The following is a 23981-nucleotide window of genomic DNA, read 5'->3' as shown; positions in this document are numbered from 1 at the left end:
TGTTATGTGTGAATTTGATACTGCCATCATGATGCTATCTGGTTATTTTGCACACTAGTTGATGCAGTTTCTTCATAGTGTCATTGGTCTTTATATTTTGGATTGTTTTTGTGGTAGCCGGTACCAGTTTCTCCTTTCCATATTTAGTGCTTCCTTCATGAGGCAGGCCTGGTGATGATGAAATGCCTCAGCATTTGCTTGTCTGGAAAAGATTTTATTTCCCCTGACTTATGAAGCTTAGTTTGGTTTGACATGAAATTCTGGGTTGAAAATTCTTTTCTTTAGGAATGTTGAATATTGGCCCCTACTCTCTTCTAGCTTGTAAGGTTTCTACTGAGAGGTTCACTGTTAGTCTGAGGGGCTTCCCTTTGTAGGTTACCTGGCCTTTCTCTGGCTGTCCTTACCATTTATTCCTCCATTTCAACCTTGGCGATTCTGATTATTATGTCTTGGGGTCGATCTTTTCATGGTGTATCTTAGTGGTGGTCTCTGTATTTCCTAAATTTGAATGTTGGTCTGTCTTGCTAGGTTGAGGAAGCTCTGGATAATATCCTGAAGCGTGTTTTCCAACTTGGTTCCATTCTCCCCATCTCTTTCAGGTACTCCAATCAGTCCTAGGTTTGGTCTTTTTACATAGTCCCCTATTTCTCAGAGGTTGTGTTCATTCATTTTCATTCTTTTTTCTCTAATCTTGTTTGCATGCCTTATTTCAGCAAGATGGTCTTTGAACTCTGATATCCTTTCTTTCGCTTGGTTAATTTGTCTATCGATACTTGTATGTGCTTCATGAAGTTCTTGTGCTGTGTTTTTTAGTTCCATCAGGTTCTTTGTGTTTCTCTCTAAACTGGTTATTCTAGTTAGCAGCTCCTATAACCTTTTATCAATGTTCTTAACCTCTTTGCATTGGGTTACAACATGCTCCTTTAGCTCAGTGGTGTTTCTTACTAGCCACCTTCTTCTGAAGCCTACTTCCGTCAATTTGTCCATCTCATCCTCCGTCCAGTTCTGCACCCTTGCTGGAAAGGCACTGCAATCATTTGGAGGTGAAGAGGCACTCTGGCCTTCTGGGTTTTCAGTGATTTTTGGTTGTTTATTTCTCATCTTCATGAATTTGTCTAGTATCGATATTTGAGGCTTGTGACCTTTTGATGGGGTTCTTGTGGGGACTTTTGTTGTTGTTGATGCTATTGTAGCTTTCTGTTCATTTGTTTTTCTTGCAATGGTCAGGTCCCTCTTCTGTGGGGCTGCTGTGGTTTGCTGGGTGTTCACTTCAGGCCCTATTTATCTGGTTCACTCCATCACCCACTGGAGATGTCACTCAAAGAGCCTGGAGAATAGCAAAGATGGGTGCCTGCTCCTTCTTCTGGAACTTCTGACCTCAAGGGGCACCGATATGATGCCAATAGGAACACTCCTATATAGGGTGTCTGACGATCCCTGTTGGAGGGTTTCACCCAGTTGGGTGGCACAGGGAACAGGACCACTTTAACAAAGCACTTTGACTGTCCCTTGATGGAGGAGGTGTACTTCGCTACAGGGGACCCACTCATCTGGGCTGCCTGGCTTCCTCAGAACTAGCAGGAGGAAAGACTAAGTCTGCTGGTCTTCGGAGACTGTGACAACTCCTCCCACTAGGGGCTCAGGCCCAGGGAGATCAGAGTTCTGTCCCTGAGCACCTGGTTGGAGTTTTAGAAGCTCCTGCAGGAAGGCCCTGCCCAGTGAGGAGGGATGGGTCAAGGTCAGGCCTGAAGAGGCACTCTGTCCACAGTATGTCATAGCCGATGTGTTGGGCTATGAGGGATACTTCTTGGGACCAAGCCATCCAGCCTCCCTGGGTCCAGCCAAGGAAAAACACAACCTGGAGCTATAGAGATGGCTGATGGCCTTCTCCTGCCCTGGGAGGTTAATGTGTTAGGCAGTTATCCGTCCTGGTGTTGGCTCTCCAAGGAGTTCAAATGGCTTAGACAGCAATCAGCCACAGCTGTGGTTCTGGTCACTCTTCCCTCTGTGAGCTCAGCAGGCTTAAATGGATTCTAGCTTACTGCTGTTGACAACCTGTGCAGTTCCATGGTTGGGACCCTAGGCACTGGTGGCATGGGTTCACGCGTGGGATCTTCCAATCTGTGGGTTGCGCAGTTCCGTGGAAAAAGCATGTTTTCCCGGGCTGGATAGCATGCTCACTCACCGCCTCCCTTGGCTGGGGGGTGGCAGCCCCTCTGCCCCATGAGGCCCTCAGGTGGACCATTGCACCACATTTCTCTTCCTTCCTCTCCATGGGTCATGCCAGCTGCCCAGTTGGTTCTGATGACAGAACCTGGATCCCTCAGTTGCTGGTGTAGGATTCACATGCTGTTATCATTCTTCTCAGTGGGAGCCTCCTATTGCTACTGCTTCTAGTCAACCATCTTGACCCGCCCCACAGATACTTTAAAGAGCCACACTATCCATGTACCTTCATGAATCCAGGAACCGCGATCATAGATGGAATTGGTGCCTGCTTAATTTCAACACTGACTTCCTATACTCAGGCTTTGCTTAATATTGGAAAAAAAAATAATGTTGTTCTTTAAAGTTACCTTTCTAAAGTTATCTTTCTTCTTCTTTAAATGAAGATTAAAAGAAGATTAAATGAATATTCTCTAAATGAAAATTAATTTCTACCTCATAAATCTATTGCAAGGATAAAATAATACACAAATAAAATGATATACAAATTACTATAATTGCTACTTTCTTAACAAAATATTTGCATCCAATTCGTTATAGTCAGAAGTGATTTGTACAATTACTAATGTAAAAGTTATTTAACAACCTGTACTTATAAACTTTGGAAATAGAAATTTATTCATTTTCTGTAACTTTAGGAACATTTTTAATACATAATCCATAAAAAAACTTCACCCCTCAGTTCTACTGGAGAAAAAATGGGTTCAAAACTTATCAAAAAGAAGGAAAATCATTTATATAATCAAGAAGAAGAGATAAGAAACGAAATATTAACCCTGGTTGTGGTTTCAATTATTTGAATACATGTATATGTGTGTATGCATGCATATATTATATCCATATATATATGGAGAAAAAGGTTAAGGTTATCCTTAACCAAGAGGATAGCCACATGTTTTTTTTATACACAAAGAGAAAAAAAAGGAGAAACCAATAGGATAGCCACTCCACTATCTAATCATGAAGCACTTATACCTGGTCCAGAAAAGCTTTAAGAAATTATCTAGAAGCTACACAGACAAATTTTAGAGGAAAGGATGCCACACTACTTTATTTTCATAAAGTACAAACCTTGTAATCACAATGACATCTCCACTTTTCCCAAAGCTTCTATTATTATAACTATTTCACTTTCTTCCATCTCCTTTTCTCCTTGAATAGCTTATTAAGTCTAGTAAAAATACAATGATGGCCACCCAAAGAGAAAGCATACATCTCTCTCTGGGTATTTGTCATAAATACCATCATATTATTCAAGAGACTACAAATTAATGGTAAATTCTAGAGTTTATATAAAGGTTCAAAGGTTCTCTCATGAGCAGCTTTTAGCTTATATGGACTAGAATTTGAAATGGGTCTGATGTTTTCAAATGGTAAATCGGTTTTTTTCCCCCAAAATAAATGTGGAATTATACAATTATATAAATCTTACTAATCATTAATTTTCAGAATATCTGATTCCATGCTGCTAATCATTACTTTTCAAAATATCTGATTCCATGCTGCATTTAAAAGGTACAGATGAAAACTGGTAAAATAGTAATATTAGATGTGACTGAATGAAAAGCATGGTAAAAATGAAGAAAACAAGTTGGACTGTCACTAAGAAAATTCAATCACTTTTCACTGAGCAGAATTTTTTAAATTACCAAGACATTTTTAATATTTAGCAGATTTCCTGGCATTACATCATCCCGTTTTTCCCCTGCAGAGAAATTTAAACATGTGCTACCAGGTATACACCCAGGAGGTCTCCTCATTCAACAAGCAAAAAAGACAAGAGACTATTACACAGACAGTCCAACCGTTTTTCATGCAGTGAATGAGCAATGTACCCAGTACAAACTCCTAAGAGCTCTTGCATCTTATGAATCTTATGATCCAAAATATTACATAGTCAAAGCAAAATTCACTGATATATTATTTTATGGCACAAACTATTTCCACTTTAGGTTTATATCTTAAATCTCCAAATGGAGCAAGATTTCTCAACCTTGGTACTAAGGACATTTTGGATCGAACCACTCTTTGTGAGGTAGAGGAGCTGTCCTGTCCATTTTAGAAGGTTTAGCAGCATTCCTATCCACATTACTACCCCAGCATATCTACTCACTAAATGCTAGTAATAATACACACACATACCTGTCCCCTATCAATTGTGGATGACAAAAAAAAGTGTTTCCATACATTGCTAAATGTCTCCTAGGGACCAAAATCACCCCAGGTAAGAACCTCTAAAATAGAGCATGATCCCTGCACACTGAAGATACTCAAGCTATGCTTGTGTACCGTTCTAGACACTTTAGAGACAACATCATCTCCCATCTGAGTGTCCTGCTCTGGCACCCTGCTCTCAAGAACCCAGCAAATCTTCCTGAGTGGAAAATGCCAGAGTACCTTCTGAAGTATGTCCACAGAAGAATCACAAATCTTAGAGAAGAAGGAGGCGGGGGGAGATGATGTAAATATGAAGCTGACTGTGAACTGGAATGATGACAGCTTAACTAAATATATCCAAGTACTGAAGGTGGCTAATGACATCGAGCAGGCTAGCTTAAAATGTTTTCACAATGGAGTACAGAAATTTATATTCACAGCAGAGCATTAGAAAAAGGTTGATTCTACATAGCACATTTTCTTTAGGGAATACATGAATATATATATCTGTGAAAAAATTAATTCAAGTAAAGCACTTAGCACAGTGCCAGACACATGGTGAGTGTCCATTAAATGCATAAGTGCTGGCTGCTATTCTTATTAGTAGTGACACTGGCATTGATCATTTTATTGTATTAATTTAATTCATTATACACTTAAACATTTTAGTGCTTAGGAACATTTCTTCTGGGATACACCTCTGTTCGTTCTCTCTCTCTTTCCCCTCCCTCCCTCCCTCCCTCCCTCTCTCCCTCCTTCTTTCTCTCTCTCTCTCTCCCTATTCTTTCCCTATTTGTTGTTTTGCCTGTAGAAAATTCCTACTCTTCTTGAAAAGTTCAACTCAAAAGTGAACTTCTCTCAGAGGCTTTCCCTAAGGTCCCTTACTCTTCCAAGTAAAAAATTAACTTTCTCTTCATTTCTATTTCCACAACACTTAGTGCATATTTACATCATCGTTCTTAGCACATTGTATTAAAGTTATTAAAATCTGTGTGTGGCAGCCCCACCACAGTCCCTGGCCTCCAGGCTACGAGCTTTTGAGGACTTATTTACTCGGCTTTATGTCCTCTGTGCTTGCCACATGGTAGGCGCTCAACAAAAGCATGCCAAACTCAGCTGAATTATCTGGAAAATTCAATCATGTGGAAACCTCATTTCCCAATAATGCCAGATATATGAGGTGTGACTGAAGAGCAATGCCTTCTATATAGAATTTGGGGCTGTCAGCCTTATATGAAAAGATTAAATAAGTGAAATGATGCAAAGTGTGTTAACTTTTTACCAAGTAAAATATAGATTTGGATAAATATCAGAACACTCCTTTAAATTACACACATTTAAATATGAGTAGGGATAAATTGGGAAGGTGGGAGAAATGGTAGGAATAAAATATATAATTTTAAGAGCTATATGTCTCACTAAGATAAATAAATAAGAGGTGACATAATGGATCTGCCATATTTTAAATTTGAATGCATAACACTGTCAAGTAATTCACAGACTAGATGGTTAATAGGTCAGACTGTGTCTTGAATATAAAACATATCCATAAAACATCAGTCAAAATTACTGTACAGATCTCCCTCACCCAGCCACTCCTAGGCAGTACCTTAGGGAAAGGAAACTTTACGTACGTGAAAACATATGCATTGTCAAATAAATTACATTAAAGAGTACCGTCTGCCCTGACTTTTCAATTGTTTCTGAATTTAACTGAAAATATGAAGTAGATAAAATCCACAACTTTGACATAGAAGTTTTGAGAGTGACTCTGCTTTAAAAATAGCCAGAAGTACTAGTTCCTTTTTCTACTTCCATTTTAGTTCTTTAAGAAGTATATGAAGCCACAAACAGTCAATACTTCAAAAAATTAATAGGATTTTAAAATTACTTTTCAAATTGAAATTCTTTACATTTTAACTGTGATCACGTGATATGTAAATAAAGTATTTTTAATACAATATTCTTCCAGAAAATTAAAGTCAAAATTCCAAAGTAGTGGTAAATTTTTTCACAAAATATTTACTCTTCTCAGAGAATCCTCAGAGAATTAAAGTCAAAGTTCCAAAGTAGTGGTAAATTTTTTCAAAAAATAAAAAAGATACTATTTATCTTCATTTCCTATGGGAAAAAATACCTTCCATAGCTTAAGAAAAATGAGAGCAACTAATTTTTAAATCATAAGTGTTTTTTGTTTTGATTTTTTACTCTCTACCTGGCAGAAGTTGGGAATGCTATTTTGTAAAGATGTGTATAGCATAAAATTGTTTCATTACCTTTTTTCTCTCAACTATAATTATTCATATTTCTGTTTATACAAATAATGTTCATCATAAAAATTTTAAAAAACACTGAAAGTGATGAAGAATTAAAATGTAAATTACCCACATCTTGCAATGAATATTTGATGGGTTCCTTCAATCTGCTTTGTATATAAATTTATTTAAAATAGTATAATAAAGTATATAATAATGTTTCTTGGTTTTGGTCAATTAACATTATTATTTGAGTATTTTCAGCATTAGTAAATAGTTTTCAAAATGTAATTTGTATTTGCTCTGTACTATTCTTCCAAAATTATACCTTAACTTTTTTCTTGTTTAATTATGTTCAATTTGTGAATTGTAAACAATAATACAGCGATAAACACTTTTAAATGAATCCCTGTCTACATCTGTCTATATCTGCAATGTTCCTGTAAGATAAATTCATAAATAAGAGCTCTCTCATCCCACACTACCCTATCCCCATACTTCTTCAAATGTATTTCAAAGAGTTTTACTATTTATCTAAAACTTGCGTTTTTAGCTATTAAGTTCACAGAAAGATTCAATGATATTGCTATTAAAGTGGGTGGCATTTATTATTGCACTCCAAAGCCTACCTATTTATTTTGCAAATATTAAATTATGTAATAACACCAATTATTTATTAAAGACACCTAGAACTTTTTTTTATTTACTTTATCTTTACATAAAGGTAGGTGTCAGAAAACAGTACCAACTGTTATTATAATAAAAAACAATTTTTTCCCATTATGTATATAGTTCTGTAAACTAAAATAGACACTCACATGAAGTTATATGAAAATATACTGATCAATGTATTTATTATCAACTATGGTCTTTGCATTGGGATATGCATTAGCCCTTCCCACATCATCTGAAATTATTTTTCTTGATCTGAAATACTTTTTCATTTGTTTTTTATTTTTTCAGATTTGTAAACTGAGACTCAAAGAAATACAGACATTTCCCTATTTGGGAATTTCAAAGTCTATGCTCTTATGGCACTATATTATTATTTTCTATGGTGACTTTGAAGTCCTTCATAGAAACCTGAAATATTCTATAAGACATATTGCTATTTCTATATGTTCTTTCCCTTAAACATCTTTCTTTGGAAGAGAAGGGGGAGTACAAAAAGTGAATCCTGCATCTATAGGTAATAACAAGGCACAGGATTGCATTTTCTTACAATGCAGAATAATGAACTCCTGGCAGTGAACAAATGCTTGTTTTAAAATAAAAAAAGTGTTTTGCTAGAGATTGTCCTACCTTATCAACAGTATATAAAAGTGAAATATGGCCAGGTGCAGTGGCTCATACCTGTAATCCCAACACTTTGGGAGGTTGCGGCGGGGGGGGATCACCCGAGGTCAGGAGTTCAAGACCACCAGCCTGATCAACATGGTGAAACCCCTCTATACTAAAACACAAAATTAGCCAGCCGTGGTGGTGGGTGCCGGTAGTCCCAGCTACTCGGGAAGCTGAGGTGGGAGAATTACTTGAACCCAGGAAGCAGAGGTTGCAATGGGCCAAGATAGTGCCATTGCCCTCCAGTTTGTCAACAAGAGCAAAACTCCATCTCAAAAAAAAAAAAAAATTGAAATATGAAGTATGAGTCTCTGAGTGTGAATATTTCAGGATTGAAATAATTAGTTAAAATTTCCAAATACATTAGCAAAAACAAATATCACAGAAGACAATAAATACACCATAACCCTAGAAGATAAAGTAACAATCATAATTCAGTAACACTATTCAATAGATGTTCAAAAATGTGAACTTGGTAGAATATAGTAGCAGAAACATTAAGAGTAATATTTTAAAATTAGGTATAATTAGAAAATACCAGAGGTGCAAGATAAACAAACTTCTCATTTTTTAAAAGCGAATTAAAATTTTCCAAAATTATAAAGTCAGGTGAACTAAGCATCAATATCCATAAATATTCCAATATGGACTGTTAATAAAATAAGCACAAGTTTATCTAGAAATAAACTATAAATTATTAGTAGGCTCTTAGTTCTTCATTTTATCATTTTGTCATGTGTTAAATTATACCATTCACATCCTTAGAAAATAGAAAGGTAAAAGTAAGCTCAAAGGGAGCTTCATTACATGACATTCAGAAATATACTGAGCAGACAGAACAGTGGGCATACAGAAAAGACAGGAATTTTCATTGTGATCAATGTAAAATTCTGCAATTAGATACGACTAATAAATACATTCTAGGAGATGGAAAACTGGTATACCAATCATTCCCGAAAAAAATACTTAGGATATAAATAACCAACTACAAACTCAACATACATAAAAATATATATAACTGACCGAAAATAAACATAATTCAAACATTTTAGGATATGTATATGGAAGTAGTACTCCAATTTTGAGTAATAATGATGTCAAAGCATTGAATCATGTTGAGGAAAATGGTAGTGCTGAGGATAAAAATAAATAACTTATCCTTATCTCTTCTTTAAAAAACTCATAATCCAAGTGTGAAAACAGACATAGAAAAGATAACTATAATAAAACAATTTGTTAGTTTTGGCAATATTATTAACTAACATTCAGAATATTATTTTCAACTCTTCTCACTAATTTTGAAAGATATTATTATTTAACATAAAAATAACCTATTATAGTATTCACCATATATGCCTGGCCCTATGAGAAAATAATATTAGTATCTTAATTTTATAAATGAAACCATTGGATTGAGATTTTTTAACAACATAACTTATCCAGAGACAAATAGCTAGTCAGCGTTAAAGCTGAGAAACAAATGTAGGTATTTCTGCCTTGAAATTACTGCTGTTAAAAATAACAATGCATATCAGTTGGTATGTATTAAAATGAGTTCTGCTGAACTAGTGTTCCACAGGATATTAGTAAGTACTACACACTCAATGAACCCATAGTCAGGTAATTTTGAGGAAGACTAGCTAAAATAAAATTGATAGGGCATGTGCACGTGTGTGTGTGTGTGTGTGTGTGTGTGTGTGTGTGTGTGTGTTGTCACTGTAAAGCCTTTTTAAGACTTTAATATTCTGATATGCAATGTGAATCTCCTAGAGGATAGTCTAACAGGAAGGCTTTACCAACATACGTGACCTCAGAAGCTTTTTAATTTTTTTCTTCATTGAGTATTGCAAGGCACTATTACGAATTTCTGCCAAACTAGAAGACCAAGACAAATCTAAACATCAAGAACTAAAAATAGTGAACAAGGAGAGAACAAGGTCTTAGAGCAGACAGGATAACAATCTTTAAATATTTGTCTCATCAAAAAGGACATATTATTTCATCAAAAGGAAGATCTAGATCTGAGGAATGAAAGCTACTGAGAGAGATATATCACCTCAACATAGGATTTCAAACAGATTTAGATACATGATAGATAGATAGATAGATAGATACATACATACATACATACATACATACATACATACATAGATAAAGATAGATGGATCTTTTTGAAATAGACTGACAGATGGATCTGTTTGAAATTGATAGACAGACAGATGGGTCTGTCTGAAATAGATAGATAGACAGACAGACAGATCTGAGCTGTCCGACAAAGGTGATTCATCACCCGAAAAAAATGTGTTATCCAAGTGATTTCTGCATTCTGTTAAATAGCAGAGAAAATGACTAAGGTCCCTTTTTAACATTTATTTTCAATGGTTCATTTGCAGTCATTATCAACTGAAGTTTTTATGCATTTAGTATTTCAGACTATCTGTCCATTTTTGTACCATTCTGAATTAACTATCTTACAGACAGAGGACATCAAATGAACATACGATTTTTACACTCATGTCAATGAAAAGTAAAGCAGTGCTTCTCTAACTTCCAGAACACCAAGTAATTTCATTATCTTAATTATAAATTTCATGTGGGTAGAACAAAGTGGAAGTTTTCTGGGATGAAGGACAACTTTACAAAATGAGACAACAGAACTAGAAAGCACATTTTGAGAAGCATGAGACTATTTAGTATACAAATTGGTATCAGGGATAGGTAGTAGCTATGGAATGTAGGATAAAATTTTCAGATCGATTACTGTTACCTTTCAATATCTCTACCTGGCTCTAAATGTTACTACACTTACTATAAACGTTAATAAACTGCACAAAAACAGACAATTTGTTTGCTACATCACATGAATTATCAATAGCTTTTACTAAAATTTTACAAATATTTGCCAGGATAATAAGTTAAATAAAAAGACTATACCTATTTGTGTATTCCTTGATGATTTGATATATGCTAATCTTAATTGTTTCATTTTCAAATCGGTTGTTGCTCCGGTCCTTGTATATCCGGAATTCAGCTGCTGTCACTGCCTCTCCATGAGGAATTTGGGTAAGATCAAATCGAAATTCTTTGTAATGTCTTCGCTGGTGAGAAAAATCCTTGTCTCTTTCAACTGAAAAAAAAAGGGGGGGATTGGGGAGGAAAAAAGTTAGTCCTTTATAAAATATGGAAATTAATGATAAATTCTCCAGCTTTGAAAATGAAAACAAATAAGCAGGATAGTATAAAACTGGAAAAACACTAAACCACAAACTGAAATGTGTTTCCAGTTAAAGGAAATTCCACAAACCAATAGCCTTTAGTTCAAAGCAATATAATCTCTATGATTTTATACGAATTCCTGGATCCTAAATGGAAAGGTTATCCAAAAATGTTTTTAAAAGTGAAGGTTGTAAAATGATTGCTAGTATGTATCAAGCATCAGAACACAGAAAATTTTACACAGAAATTCTGAATGTTATGGTAACCTTTAGAGTTCCAGGTGAAATGAGTGGAGAGAGAGCACAGCCATGGGAGGGAAAGAGGACTAAGGAGTTCCAAGTATACAAGGACTGTGTTTATGACCTTTCAGAGTTCAAGTAAATAAAGCAAACTAATTTTTACAAGAAAGATTGTTTCTAAAATGTCTTCCCCGGAAAAGTTTTCTCTCTTCAGCAAATAAAATATTCTTTTCTTAAAACCTTTTTTTTTTTTTCTTGAGAAAAGGTCTCATTCTGTTCCCAAACTGGAATGCAGTGGTGTGATCATTGCTCACTGACGCCTTGCCCTCCCAGGCTCAAGTGATCCTCCCACCTCAGCCTCTAGAGTAGCTAGGACTACAGGTGTGCACCACTATACCCAGCTAATTTTTTTTTTATTTTTTGTAGAGGCAGGGTCTCACTGTGTTACCTAGACTGGTCTCAAAATCCTGGGCTCAAGCAATCCTCCCAATTTGGCATCCCAAAGTGCTGGGATTACTTGCATGAGCTACCCTGCCTTGTGTTGTCTGTTTTTAAAGCATTTTTTATACATTCTTACCCCTGGTACAGTATTCAAAGACCTCTGTCATTATTTAGAATTGAGACGGGAACATATTTTCCCTCTTTAGTAACCTTCCAAACAAATGAAGTCAAAGAACTGTTCCTTTTGGGAATATTAAGAAATGCTGAAGAATTTAGGACAGTATCAGACATATTATTACATAATCTGACTGTGTAAGATAGTGTATTGTACAAATGGTATAAATTGATTCACAAAGCTCAAAAATTGGAAATCTTTAGAAGATTAAATAAATTTACAACACTGCTATACATATATGAAACTTAGGATCCTAAGTTAGAAGCATTAAGATTATGGAAGCGAGAAGATGATAATGACCATCAGGAACGACACTGTGGAGCCCAGGCTACTAGACCATCATGTTCCAAGGCCAGATGGGTGGCCACATCTGAAGCTCCTGACAAGGGAACCCACAATTCTTTGCCTTCATCCTCCAAAATAATCTCTGGTTTATTTTCCCCAGAAGAGGAGAAGGTGGTTCAGGAGAGAGCAAGAAGCTGATCCTCACCTCCATCGCAGACTCTAAAGCAGACATACAGAAAAATGTAGCTACATTTGGGGGCATATTTTTTTAAATTTTATTTTACAGATGAGGTCTTTCTATGTTAGCCAGGCTAAACTCAAACCCTGGACTCAAGCCATCCTCCTGCCTCAGCCTCCAGAGTAACTGGGACTACTATAGGTGTTCCCCACCGCACCCAGTTGGAATAATTTTTGTCCTGTGGAGCTTCGCAAGGAAGATGCTCTTTGGCTGTCTGACTACACTAACACCACCTCACATGATTCATAAAATTGTTTTCTTAAAATATCATTATCTTGGTCCTAAGAGAGGTCCATTTCTAGAGAGATTATGAATCAACTTTTCCTAAATAAGGATAAAAAACCCATTTGTAAGATGTTATTTTGGTTCATAATTTAAATCTCTTCTCTGGTGATAGTGCAGACAGCCATGATAGTGCAGACTGCACACACCTCCTTCCTCTCCCTTTTGTCCATTTGACTGGCCTGTGTGAGAGTGGAAGTCTAGGGGGAGAAAATGCCTACTACCTAAGTAGCTAGTAACTGATGTGCATGTAAGAATGCTAAAACTGGCAACAACTTTTGCTTTCAGAGAACTAAATCTAACTCACTGTATTATTATTTTCTTATCCTAAATTTAAATGAAGTAGATGACATCATGTGACCATATCTAAATAGCATTTATATGCCAGACTATATTCTCAGTATTTTATCGTCTTATTAACATTAACATATTCTGCCTCATAACAGCCTACAAGGTAGGTTCTCTTATTATCCTCATTTTAGACATGAAGCAACTGTGGAAGCATAGGAAATAAATACCTTACCAAAATCTTTGAACCTAGGCATTTGGTGTCACCAATCCATGGTTGTTAAATGTCAGGATATGCTGTGTCTGCTTGCACACTATTGCTTTGTCCTATTTTATTAACACAGATCTAAAACTTCGTATTTACAAGTCCCAAATCCAAAACATTCTGAAAACTACGAGTTTGTTTTCAAGCTCCTTTGACAGAAGAACCAGAAGTTAACCGATATGAAGTGATTTAAAGTCTCTTTTTATCCCAGTTTCTATATTTATTGCTTTGCTGTAGAAATTGTCATGTGTTTGCCTAGGTGGCACTGTCCCAGACCTTGCATGACAAATACTATATTTCATGATATATGCACCAACCAGCCATGTAAAAATATATTTTCTCCATTCTGAAAGACAATATTCATAATTCTAAGTGATAACAACCATTATTCACTTTTTCATTAACACTAAGTTGTATATTTAAAATTTTAGCCAAAAAGCAACAAGTATAGTCCTAAAAATAAAGGCTAAGACATGAGTTTGTTAGGATCCAATCTAAAGTGTGCACCTGCTTAATGCAGGTGAGTATTGAATTCATGTTATGCAAAGTCATCTACCGTTCTGGAATCCCCTGTGAGATGTTAGTGTAATAAAGTAGAAAGCTAGAATTTCAGCCATTATTATACAATTTCAGTTTTCTAATCCAGGCTATTTAACTTAAACCCTTAAGGGGACTCATTTTCAAAGAGTTTAATAAAATTTTGTATTAAATATACCACACAGAACGAAGTTGCATTGCAGACTTGTCTGCTGACTCAAATTCTTATATCCTACTGCTTTGAATCATAATTGCAACAATAAATTCCATGGGACATGTTGGAGTGAGTAATGGAATAAGACTTACAGCTTAATGATACCCACAAATATTCAACAAGGTAATCTCAGTTACCTCAAACAGTAACGCTAGGGAGGTGGCAAATATTAATATCCCTGACTTAAGAATAAGAAATTGGGTGATGACAGCTACATGGTAACAGATGTCTGTCTCCTAATGTTTATTATAAATCTTCGTTCAATACCTATACCACCTACATAATCACATCCTACTGTTCTGCACTTAGAGGCTAGTTCATTGTTAGTTTGTTTAAACAATGTCTTTCAGTAGTTCACAAAAAAGTGAAGAACAGGTTATAGAGTAAGGGATTTGATCACCAAAAAGTATGTAGCATCTAACACAACACAATACATAATCCAGGTAAGTCTTCTAATAAATACTAATTGAATGAAAAATTGCATGAATGGCTCAAAATCTAGTCATCTCTTTCCACTCAGCACCTCCTGTTGCATTCCCCTTGGCTGAAGCCATGGTAACTTATTTAAGTATCATTTGCATGGTACATGTTTCATTTAATCCCTGTGACCCTACTTATGTCTATCAGTTTTATAACTTGTCAAAGAGCCCAAAACTTGTAATTGGAAGATAACAGATTTCATCCCAGGATTTCAATTTCCAAGCCCTCATGAACACAGCCTGTGTTTTTCTGAATATTGTTTTGTTATGTTTTCAATCTAATTATTTCTTGGGAAAGTTGACCTTGTTTCAGTGCTTTCATTATCCTCTCTCCAAGGAACCCTTCCCCCTCCCTTTATGATGGATCCTATTAATATAGACATGCCATTCTTTCTGGACTGAGTTCATTCTTTTAGAACACACCTCCTCCTATCTTTATCTTAGCAAATGTGTTTTTATTCACTTATTTAATATTGATTACATTTCTTATCTAAGGATTTTTTATAAACAAAGGATTATATAATTTGAATATTATATACTATATATGTTAATGTAACAACATACTTTTACTACAACCATATGTTGAAATGTAATTATAGCTTTTAATTTTGACATAATTGTGATTCACCGGCAGAATTCCTTCATACCTTTTATTCACCAGAGCTGCTACCAAAATCAAAACTCCCAAAGTAGATGAAAAAGAACAAACACACACATTTAACACTCCTTAAATGTCAGCTTTTTATGGGAAAGATCGTTGTCTTATTCACATTGTGACAAATTTGGTAAGCATTCTGTTTTTCTGTATATTACAGTATGCTATAACCTACTGCAGTGGTGAATGACTTGGGAAGGTTAAAAGATACACAAGTAAATGAGAAGAAAAACAGCACAGAAGTGTATATTATTATTGCCTTTGAGATTCATGTATTTGGCCCTTTTAATTCACTCTTTAATGTATATTTTACATCAACCAAATACCATGAATTTCCGGAATCTTTACCAGTATTTCTAGCAAAATCTGTTTTATCAGATATAGATATGCAAGACTCCATAAAAGCCCTAAACACATTCCCTCTTTGGTGGTGAAAAAAGCATCTCTTAATTACCATATAAAAACAAATAAGACAAAAAAACAAAAGGTTTCGCTCATTTAAGCCAGACCCAGACTTGTTAAAGGGTATAGAAGGACACAGAGTAAAGACATACTGAGATCAGGGGTTAATGCTTTTTTTCTTAGTACCCTCCCCTCATCTCAGACGAAAAATGACATTTGTCTCATGTGAGAAGAGAACGAGTGTTTAGTAACAAACACTTTCGTCAATGAATTTGCTTCTAATAATTATATTTAAAAGACCACAGCAGCCTGTCCAAATTCTTCTATGTGCTGACAAGATCAAGAGGGGGTGCATTTTGCCAAACAGCCGTACATAGACTTCACTAATCCCAGACTCTTCTCTCATTGTCATTTATGATACACAGAAGTTTTGAAGATTTCCAGGTGTGAGCCATTTAATATCACCATAAAAATGAAAAAAGGAAACTTTACAACAATACACTTTATGGATGGAGGTGTAGATCATCCCAAATAATATCATGTAAAATTATTCCATTCAAATAAGTCCATCAACACAGGGTTATTTACTTGAGCTGATGGTTGCCAACAGTCCTCTCTAAAAAAAATTAAGTTACTTTCCTATACACACACACAAACTCACAGAAAATAAGCCATTAAAACTTCAGCAAAACTTATACATTTTATCACACAAATCACAAACACAACAATGATGGTGAATACACTTCCTTCTGCTTCTAGGGAGCAGGATTTTTGGTGTCTACTCCAAACTATGTGAAACTACAGAGCTATCTAGAGAAACAGAAAACTCAACTACACTAGTAGAAGAAGAGAAATAATTTATTATTATATTTTGGTTTAAAAAGTGGTAACATCAAACCATACAAGATGTAAAATATGAATCAAATCATTCACATCCCATGATTAATGGACTGATAGTGAGAAGAAGCAGAATTGCCTTTATATAAGCACCAAACTATGTCCTAAGTGCTCTGAATTGTCAAAGTTCTGCAAAGGTTAAACTCTGTTTAAGAAACACACTGAAGACTTTTATTGTTGAGATAGAACTTAACAGAAGTTAATGACTGATAGAAGTTGTTTTTTTTTTTTTTTTTTCTCCCAAGCAGATATCTCTCTGAATGACTTTATCACTAATAGAAACTGGAGGAAATTGTCCTGGGCTAAATATTTTCATGTCTACATTATCTGAAGAGTAGAATTAATTAACAGAGGATTACAGTTTTATCTCTGTAGTGATTTATCTGCAGTTTTAAGGAGATGCATTCATGGGCAATCAGTCTTAATCTCCCACACAAGAGCCGTAACTTGGAAGACACAAATAGCAGCAGTAGCTGTAAGGCAAAGATAGCATTCTCCCAGGAGCCTAGCCAGCTGTTGAAAGAATACAGATCATTGTTTGCTGCTGAGTGCAAAAAATCATTAAGAGATTACTCATAGAATTATTACTAATCTGTGTTGCATTGTAAAAGTGAAAAAAAAAGCAAAGATATCATGTGACTACGAAGATGCATCACTTTCCACGATATCCTTCACTAACTAGTCCATCAAAAAACATAAACCTGGTTCTGTAACAACTTATTTATTGGTCAGTGAAAGAATATGTACATGTTTTCCATGAATGGATAACCATCCCAGAGAGTGTGGCAAACTCTAGATGCCAGAATTCTTAAGCGCCTCTTAATACATAGTAATGTGTGACCTGAATGAAAGAAAATTGTCCCCCGAATGTTTTGTTTCAAAGAATAATTTCAATTGACTTTCAAATTTTCTATGATTATGATCCTCATACTCATAAACACTTCATGAATATAGTTTTATAAAGAAGTAAAATCTCAAAGAATTATTAGATAGTTAAATAACTGTAATACTCTAAATTGATTTTCAAAATCAATTTAAAATATGCATATAATTTTGAAATTTAAGAAATTTAATTGTTGATCAAATATTTATATATTATACTTTAAAAATATAATAGTTTAGAAACAGAAAGAATTAAGTCTTACATAAAGGAAGTTCTAAAATTAGAATGAAGTTGGTCTCAGGGTATTCCTGTTTTCTTTAAATTAAGCCTAGCAATGACCTTCCAGTGATTATTTAGAATACCATAATGACAAAAGCTATACATACCAAGCATTGATATGAAAATTATATATTTAATAATTAAATTAATAACAAATAAACAATGGTAGCAATAAATTAATTATGGAGTTAATAAAATTAATAAATTTTAATTTTTTGTTTCTTCCCCCTAATTGGATCCAACAAAGCGAAGCTTCCATTATCTCCCTCATGGTACAGATAAACAATATTAACTTCCTCACTGTCACAGAGTTAGTTATCACAAAGCCAGAGACAATATCTAGATCTTATTACTCCTAATATTCTTTGCATGAAAGTGTCAACTAATAATAACTGCCACTTCTGTCTCAGGGCAAAGTTTTCCTATTCCATTCCAGAACAATGTTTCTGCTTGAGCCTTACTCCCAAGCTCCTACGCTCATTCTTAGCATGCTCTCTCCTCCTGTCCATATAGTTTCTTCCTTTTTCCTCCACCTTAAGTCAGTGTTGTGGAGACAACAGAACACTGGGAACACACTTGCAGATGAACAATGCTGGGTGTATTGACTTGTTTCAACTTGTGTTATGGGATGGATGTCACAGCAAATCTCAGTAAAAGGCTGTTAGAAAGGATTCATTAGAATTGTGTTAAGTAATATAGTAGAAAGTTCTAAGAGGAAGGGTTTTCCTCTGGCCGGAATGCTCTTAGGAAGCAGAGGTAAATTAATCATTTGGTATCTTAATAAAATTTTCTAGAAGGTAGATGCCATTGTGGTTTAAAAAAAAAAAAAGTTTGTTATTGTGGAGTTAAAAAAACTGCAGGCTAGGTTTCTACAACTGTGGATAGATAAAAATAATTGTATTTACTTGACATCTTGTTTATATATTGGTGGAACACATAACACATATTTGAACATTCACAAATTGCCAAGAAATATCAGTCTAATCAAATTTACTGGTTCTTACAATTTTTTTAAAGTCTTAAAGTCATTTAGTTATTTTATCACTGAGAATAACAATGCATTCCGAAGTACACACATAGTTTACTATTGTTTTATTATGAGCATTTTAGAAAGGAAAATTATTAATTGAACGTTAGAAGCAAATATGCATCTTTTGTGGGTGAAACGTTAATATTAAATGTCAAAAATTAGAATACCCACAAAGGGTGGTACTTGACTGATTCATTCTGTATAATGAAAAATGGTTAATGATGAATGAGTATATTTACTACACAAATAATGTATCTCAATGACACTGTGTACAAATATTTGAGAATGTTTTGTGTTTACCTGTAAGGAGTTAAGATAAGGGCATAACGGTGTGATAGTCATCTTTTGGTCAATATTTAGCTCTTACATTTTCTTTAGTGGAAAAATCTGTTCCTTTTATAGATTGTCTGGCAGCTAGAGGTCAACCATTCTAATCTCACCAGATTTCACTAAATGATCTTGTGAATTCTTCTGCTCTATCAGTAAAATAAAACAGTTTTTAACCACCTTTAGGTGATAGAGGTTACAGTAAGTCCATGTACAGAAAAGACTTTCTTTACATCTTGAAATCAATGAGTTGATAGTTTATCTACAGTGAATATTTGTGGTTACATGACAAAAACAGGTCAAAGGTTTTGTGAGTTTTCTTCTGAAATTGCTCAGTGCCTTCTCTAATGACTGATAATTGAAAACAGAGACTGGGACTATCAAATGTGGTGGGTAACAGATAAGTAGTAGATTAATGCCAATACTTGGTTACAAGACACTAGAAGGTCAGAAGTCACATGAATTAGCTATTGTGCTACTGTGAAAAGACAGACATCAAAAGTCTATTATCCCCTTTAGTAGCTCTTAGCCTAGCCTGAAATCCATTCTCACTTCCTTAAGTTATAATATAGAAGTAATCTCCATGTCATTTTACATATGATGTCAAAGTGAAGCCACTCACCCTAAGTATATCAATAGTTGGAGTTTGCATATTTTATTTACATAATAAAGAAAGATTTTTTAAAAAATCACATTTTTAGTGTATTCAATGTTCATCTTGGTATATTTTAGGAACATTTTATTTAGAAAAAAATAATTATACTCAGTGAAAAGAATACTTGAAAAAATAAAGAAGTTGACAAGTATATTACATTTGCTCAATACTTCTCTACGGGGAAATGGGGTGGGTTTAAGACATGGTTTGTATACTTTAAAGGATATATGAGGATTTTTGTAGCTGAACAAATATCTCAAATCAACCACTTTAAATTTTAAATTGGTATGATAACTTTCATAGAGTTCACTCAAGTTCAATTTGTGGTTCAATCCGTCATTTTGCAAAAAGACAAACTATAAATTTTTCTGCCAAATGGATTGCATCAGTGAAGTTTGGTACATGGAGGTATAATCACAAAGAAATGTGATTATCATATTGAATAATATAAAATTAATAGAGACAAATTATTTAATTTTACAGGTTTCTAAGATTAGGAATAAAACTGTAAGAATATATTACCTATACACTCTAAAATTAATATAGGAGTAGCTGATATATCTGTTTAGGCAAGAACTGCAAGTGGCCCATGTTTGTTTCCTAAGAAGTGATTATTTGCTTTCTGTCTCCCCCAGTAGATTGTAAGCTTGATAACAGCAGCACTTTTGTTTGGCTTACTACCGTACACTCTTCCTTACCTCAATCCCTAGCACAAAGTAGGTATTCACATACATGTATAATAAATAAATATAGGAATATATGCTGGTTTTCTTGTTTTTTTTTTTTTTAGCTTTTGTTTTGTTTTTTGTTTTACTGTTTCATAAAGGAGGTTAAATCCAGACTTTGCCATTCCGGCGAATTCAAAAGCAGAACCCCTCAATCATCTGCTGTGGCACAGCCCTGCCATGCCACAAAATAGTATTAATGTTAGTTCTAATAATATATATTTTTTACTTTCTTCTTCAAAAGAAATTTATAAAAATAGTGATAGCTAGACAGAATCCTAATGTCACACATTTATTTTCAGTTTCACGCTACCTGTGTTGGTACTTAAAAACATATGCTAATGTAATAGAATCTCTATAATTCTTTAATGAATATATTACTCTTGAGGAAGAAAAAAGGTAATTCAAAAAATACATAACAGTGCAAAAAAACCAAACATTTATCTTACAGTTATTATCAGAATTGTATTAAAGTAATCTACAGAATGAATTACGCATTGCAAAAGACAATATATGATGTTTTTGAACATAATTTTATATTCTCATTGATTTTTTTGCTTATGTATATAAAATATTCCACCAAACTGTGTATATGTAATACAACCAAATCTTTGGTAACATATTTATAATTTTTAAGCTTCTTTTTAAGGTATTACGAACATTTGGTCCCTTCAAAAGTATGGTTGTTTTGTGCGTTTCTTTTATATTTGGTTGTTACAACTGCTATTATATGTTGTTAAGTTTACCTAACATCATCCTTACAAATTAAACTTTATTTTATCGGTCTTTACGTTTACAGTTAGAAACTGGAATACATAATACATGACTTGCTTAACATCTCTTTATAGCACATTATTAAAATTGTGAATTATATGAATCAATTTATTGTATTTAAAGATGTATTGTATAATTGGAGAGTTACTTCAGAACATATGTGTATTTAATAAAGATGTAACAGGTGCCAGAATCAATAAAGAAATCACATAATCTTCCTACATTTTATTGAATGAGACCACACTGTAATTAGAGTCAAGGGATCCTTAGTGGTCTCAGTTCACAGAGTATTCACATGAACAGTCTCATATTTGGGTTGATCTGGTTTCACACTCTTGGGCTTTACTTTTATGTTGGGATTTCAGGTCAACCACAAAACTCAGAACAAAATTCAGCTACATATCTTTGAGCAGTATCTGGTTTTGAGTTCAAATATACAAACCCTTCAAGTTTCTTAAGATGCACACCTGGAAACAACAATAAGTCTTTTGAGATTTATGTTAGACCATCTTATTTTATGTTCAAATTTAATAATTTCCTGAGTCTCCAATCCAATGTTATGTTAGTTATCAGATGGTCTGTTTTCTGATGCTTATGCTCTTAAGTCTGACTTGTTCTTAATGTTATTTAGTAATCCATCTAACTAACTCATATGTACTGTTATATAAAACCTAAATTTACAATAGAAAAGGCTGAACTAAAACAATGTAAGCCACATAGTCTCCAAAATGGTCAGGAATTGATGATATCTACTACTTCCAGAAATGATTGTGTAAGGCAGATATAAGTTTGAGGTTAAAATAAGCATGTTTGAGTATTAGATGTTTACAAAGCAGGTAGATTCTCAGGTCTCTCTTCACATTCTGTGCTTTTGAGTGACTGTTCTTTCCTACATGAGAAGTTTAGACATTTCCTTTTTCCTAAAGAGGGGAAAGCAGAGGGTTCTTGACTGGCAACACCAGGCACAGTTAGAGTGTGTTAGCATACTCAAGACAGAGGAACTAGACAAGAACATTCACCCTGAATGCTAAATTCCCAGGCTTCTTTCCCCACTTGGTTGCCAGGATGTCGACAGCCAGGGTTATACCTTACAGGCAAGAGAATGAGAATCCTCTTTTTGAAATCTGATGAATCCAAAGGGAAAAGACTAAGTTACCACAAAATCGCAAAGAAACAGTATCCTAAAGGGAAAATAATACTGACAGGTTCTACCCATATGCTAAGTTTCTAATCAGCATTTTAATATCTCACAGACAACCAATGATTACCAGATAGCTGAGAAAATTCTCCACCATGAGATATAAACGTAAAAACTGATTTTTTAAGGAAAGGAACTTGAAGGAACCTACTAAAAAACTACCATATTATCCTTTGAGGGCTAAAAGAAACTGTTGCATCCATGGAACAAGTATTAATATAAATCCTGTAACATAGAAATAGAAATAGTCAACGCTAAAACATCTCTTGGAAGTAAAGCAGAAAGTTATTTTCTGCTTTGAAAGATTGAATCAAGGAAATTCTCAAAAAAAAAGAGAGCAATTAGAAGTGGAAAATTAGAAAAGACTTTTAAAAAATTTTTAAAAAGTAAAGAATTAGCCAATTAATAGTTTCTGGAAAGAGAGATGAAGAAAAAAAGAAAAAGGAAATCATCAAAGAAATAGTTCAATTCACTTATCTGAAGTACAAAAAATTTCAAGATTTAAAACCAGTGTTCCCAGCTCAGTGGACGCACATCATTGTGAACATTTCGAACACTGGAGGCAAACAGAAGATTTTACAGGCTTCCAGAGACAAAATACAAATCACATGCATATAAGAAAAAAGACAACGACATGAGTTACAAGAAAGAGAAGGTCTAACACAGAGAGAGTCAAAAATAGTGCTTATGAAGGGAGATCTCAGGACAACAGCTGTGCTCCAGGTATAGGACGCAAATAGTCCATATTGGAATAGTGTGATTCAACAGAAAGATATGTTAAGGGCTAACATCACAAAGATTCCATTTACCATTTGTACCATCTTTTGGACCTGACAAAGTCTAGGTGAGTCAAGACTTGAACTGTACCCACAAGTAGTCCTCCTGACATGTCTTCATGAAGTTCTTGCTGTCTCCTCAAAGACAGGCTGCCTCTTGGGTCATTTGAGAACACTCACTTCTCCCTAGTGAATTTTTGTTTTCTTTTTTTCCCTACTACTGAGAGCTGTCTGTTGATCACAATGAGCCTGGAAACTGAGAATGCAGAAAAGCTCACCTCCCCTCACCATGTTTCAGTTGGCTGGACTGTATCTGGGCTTGCCACGTGGCAGATCCCCCAAATCCCAAGGACAATAGCTCCCCAGAAAAGAGTCTTTAAAAACTGTTAAGCAAATTAAGCCAGGATTTTACTCAGAGGCTGTGTTTATCTCGTCTTCTGAAAGAATTCACTAAGCACCTTTATTTAAATATCTAGCTTTGTGCTTCTCATCTGTTTTAATAGTAATTGGTTTTACATGTACTTATATGTGAAATATATTTCATAAAACATGACACATCTAATTGAAGAAAAATTAACTTATCCAAGTTCATATGTATAGTAATCTATGGAGCATGCATTCAAATCTGTACCTGACCACACCAATACTTCCTATGAAACATTACGGGAGGTTACTAAATTTCTTTTGAGTTTTATCTTTTGCTCTGTCACAGTGTTAATGCAAATTCCAAAATTCTGTGTCT

The 23981-nt window shown here is 34.5% G+C and overlaps 1 protein-coding gene across 1 annotated transcript in view; it reads right to left on the bottom strand.

Annotated features, from left to right (window-relative positions):
• LOC108542959 (bone morphogenetic protein 5) overlaps window positions 1–23981 on the bottom strand; it is a 298304-nt gene that overhangs the window by 54562 nt on the left and 219761 nt on the right. The window contains exon 3 of the mRNA XM_017893236.1: window positions 10914–11106. Coding sequence (XP_017748725.1) covers window positions 10914–11106 — 193 coding nt within the window. The remainder of the gene's footprint in view (window positions 1–10913; window positions 11107–23981) is intronic.

This window comes from Rhinopithecus bieti, unplaced genomic scaffold, assembly GCF_001698545.2.
Source record: "Rhinopithecus bieti isolate Rb0 unplaced genomic scaffold, ASM169854v2 scaffold_23303, whole genome shotgun sequence".
In the NCBI taxonomy this organism is placed as follows: Eukaryota; Metazoa; Chordata; class Mammalia; order Primates; family Cercopithecidae; genus Rhinopithecus; species Rhinopithecus bieti.
Note: the sequence above shows the minus strand (reverse complement) of the source record. Positions and strands in the feature narration are given on the sequence as shown.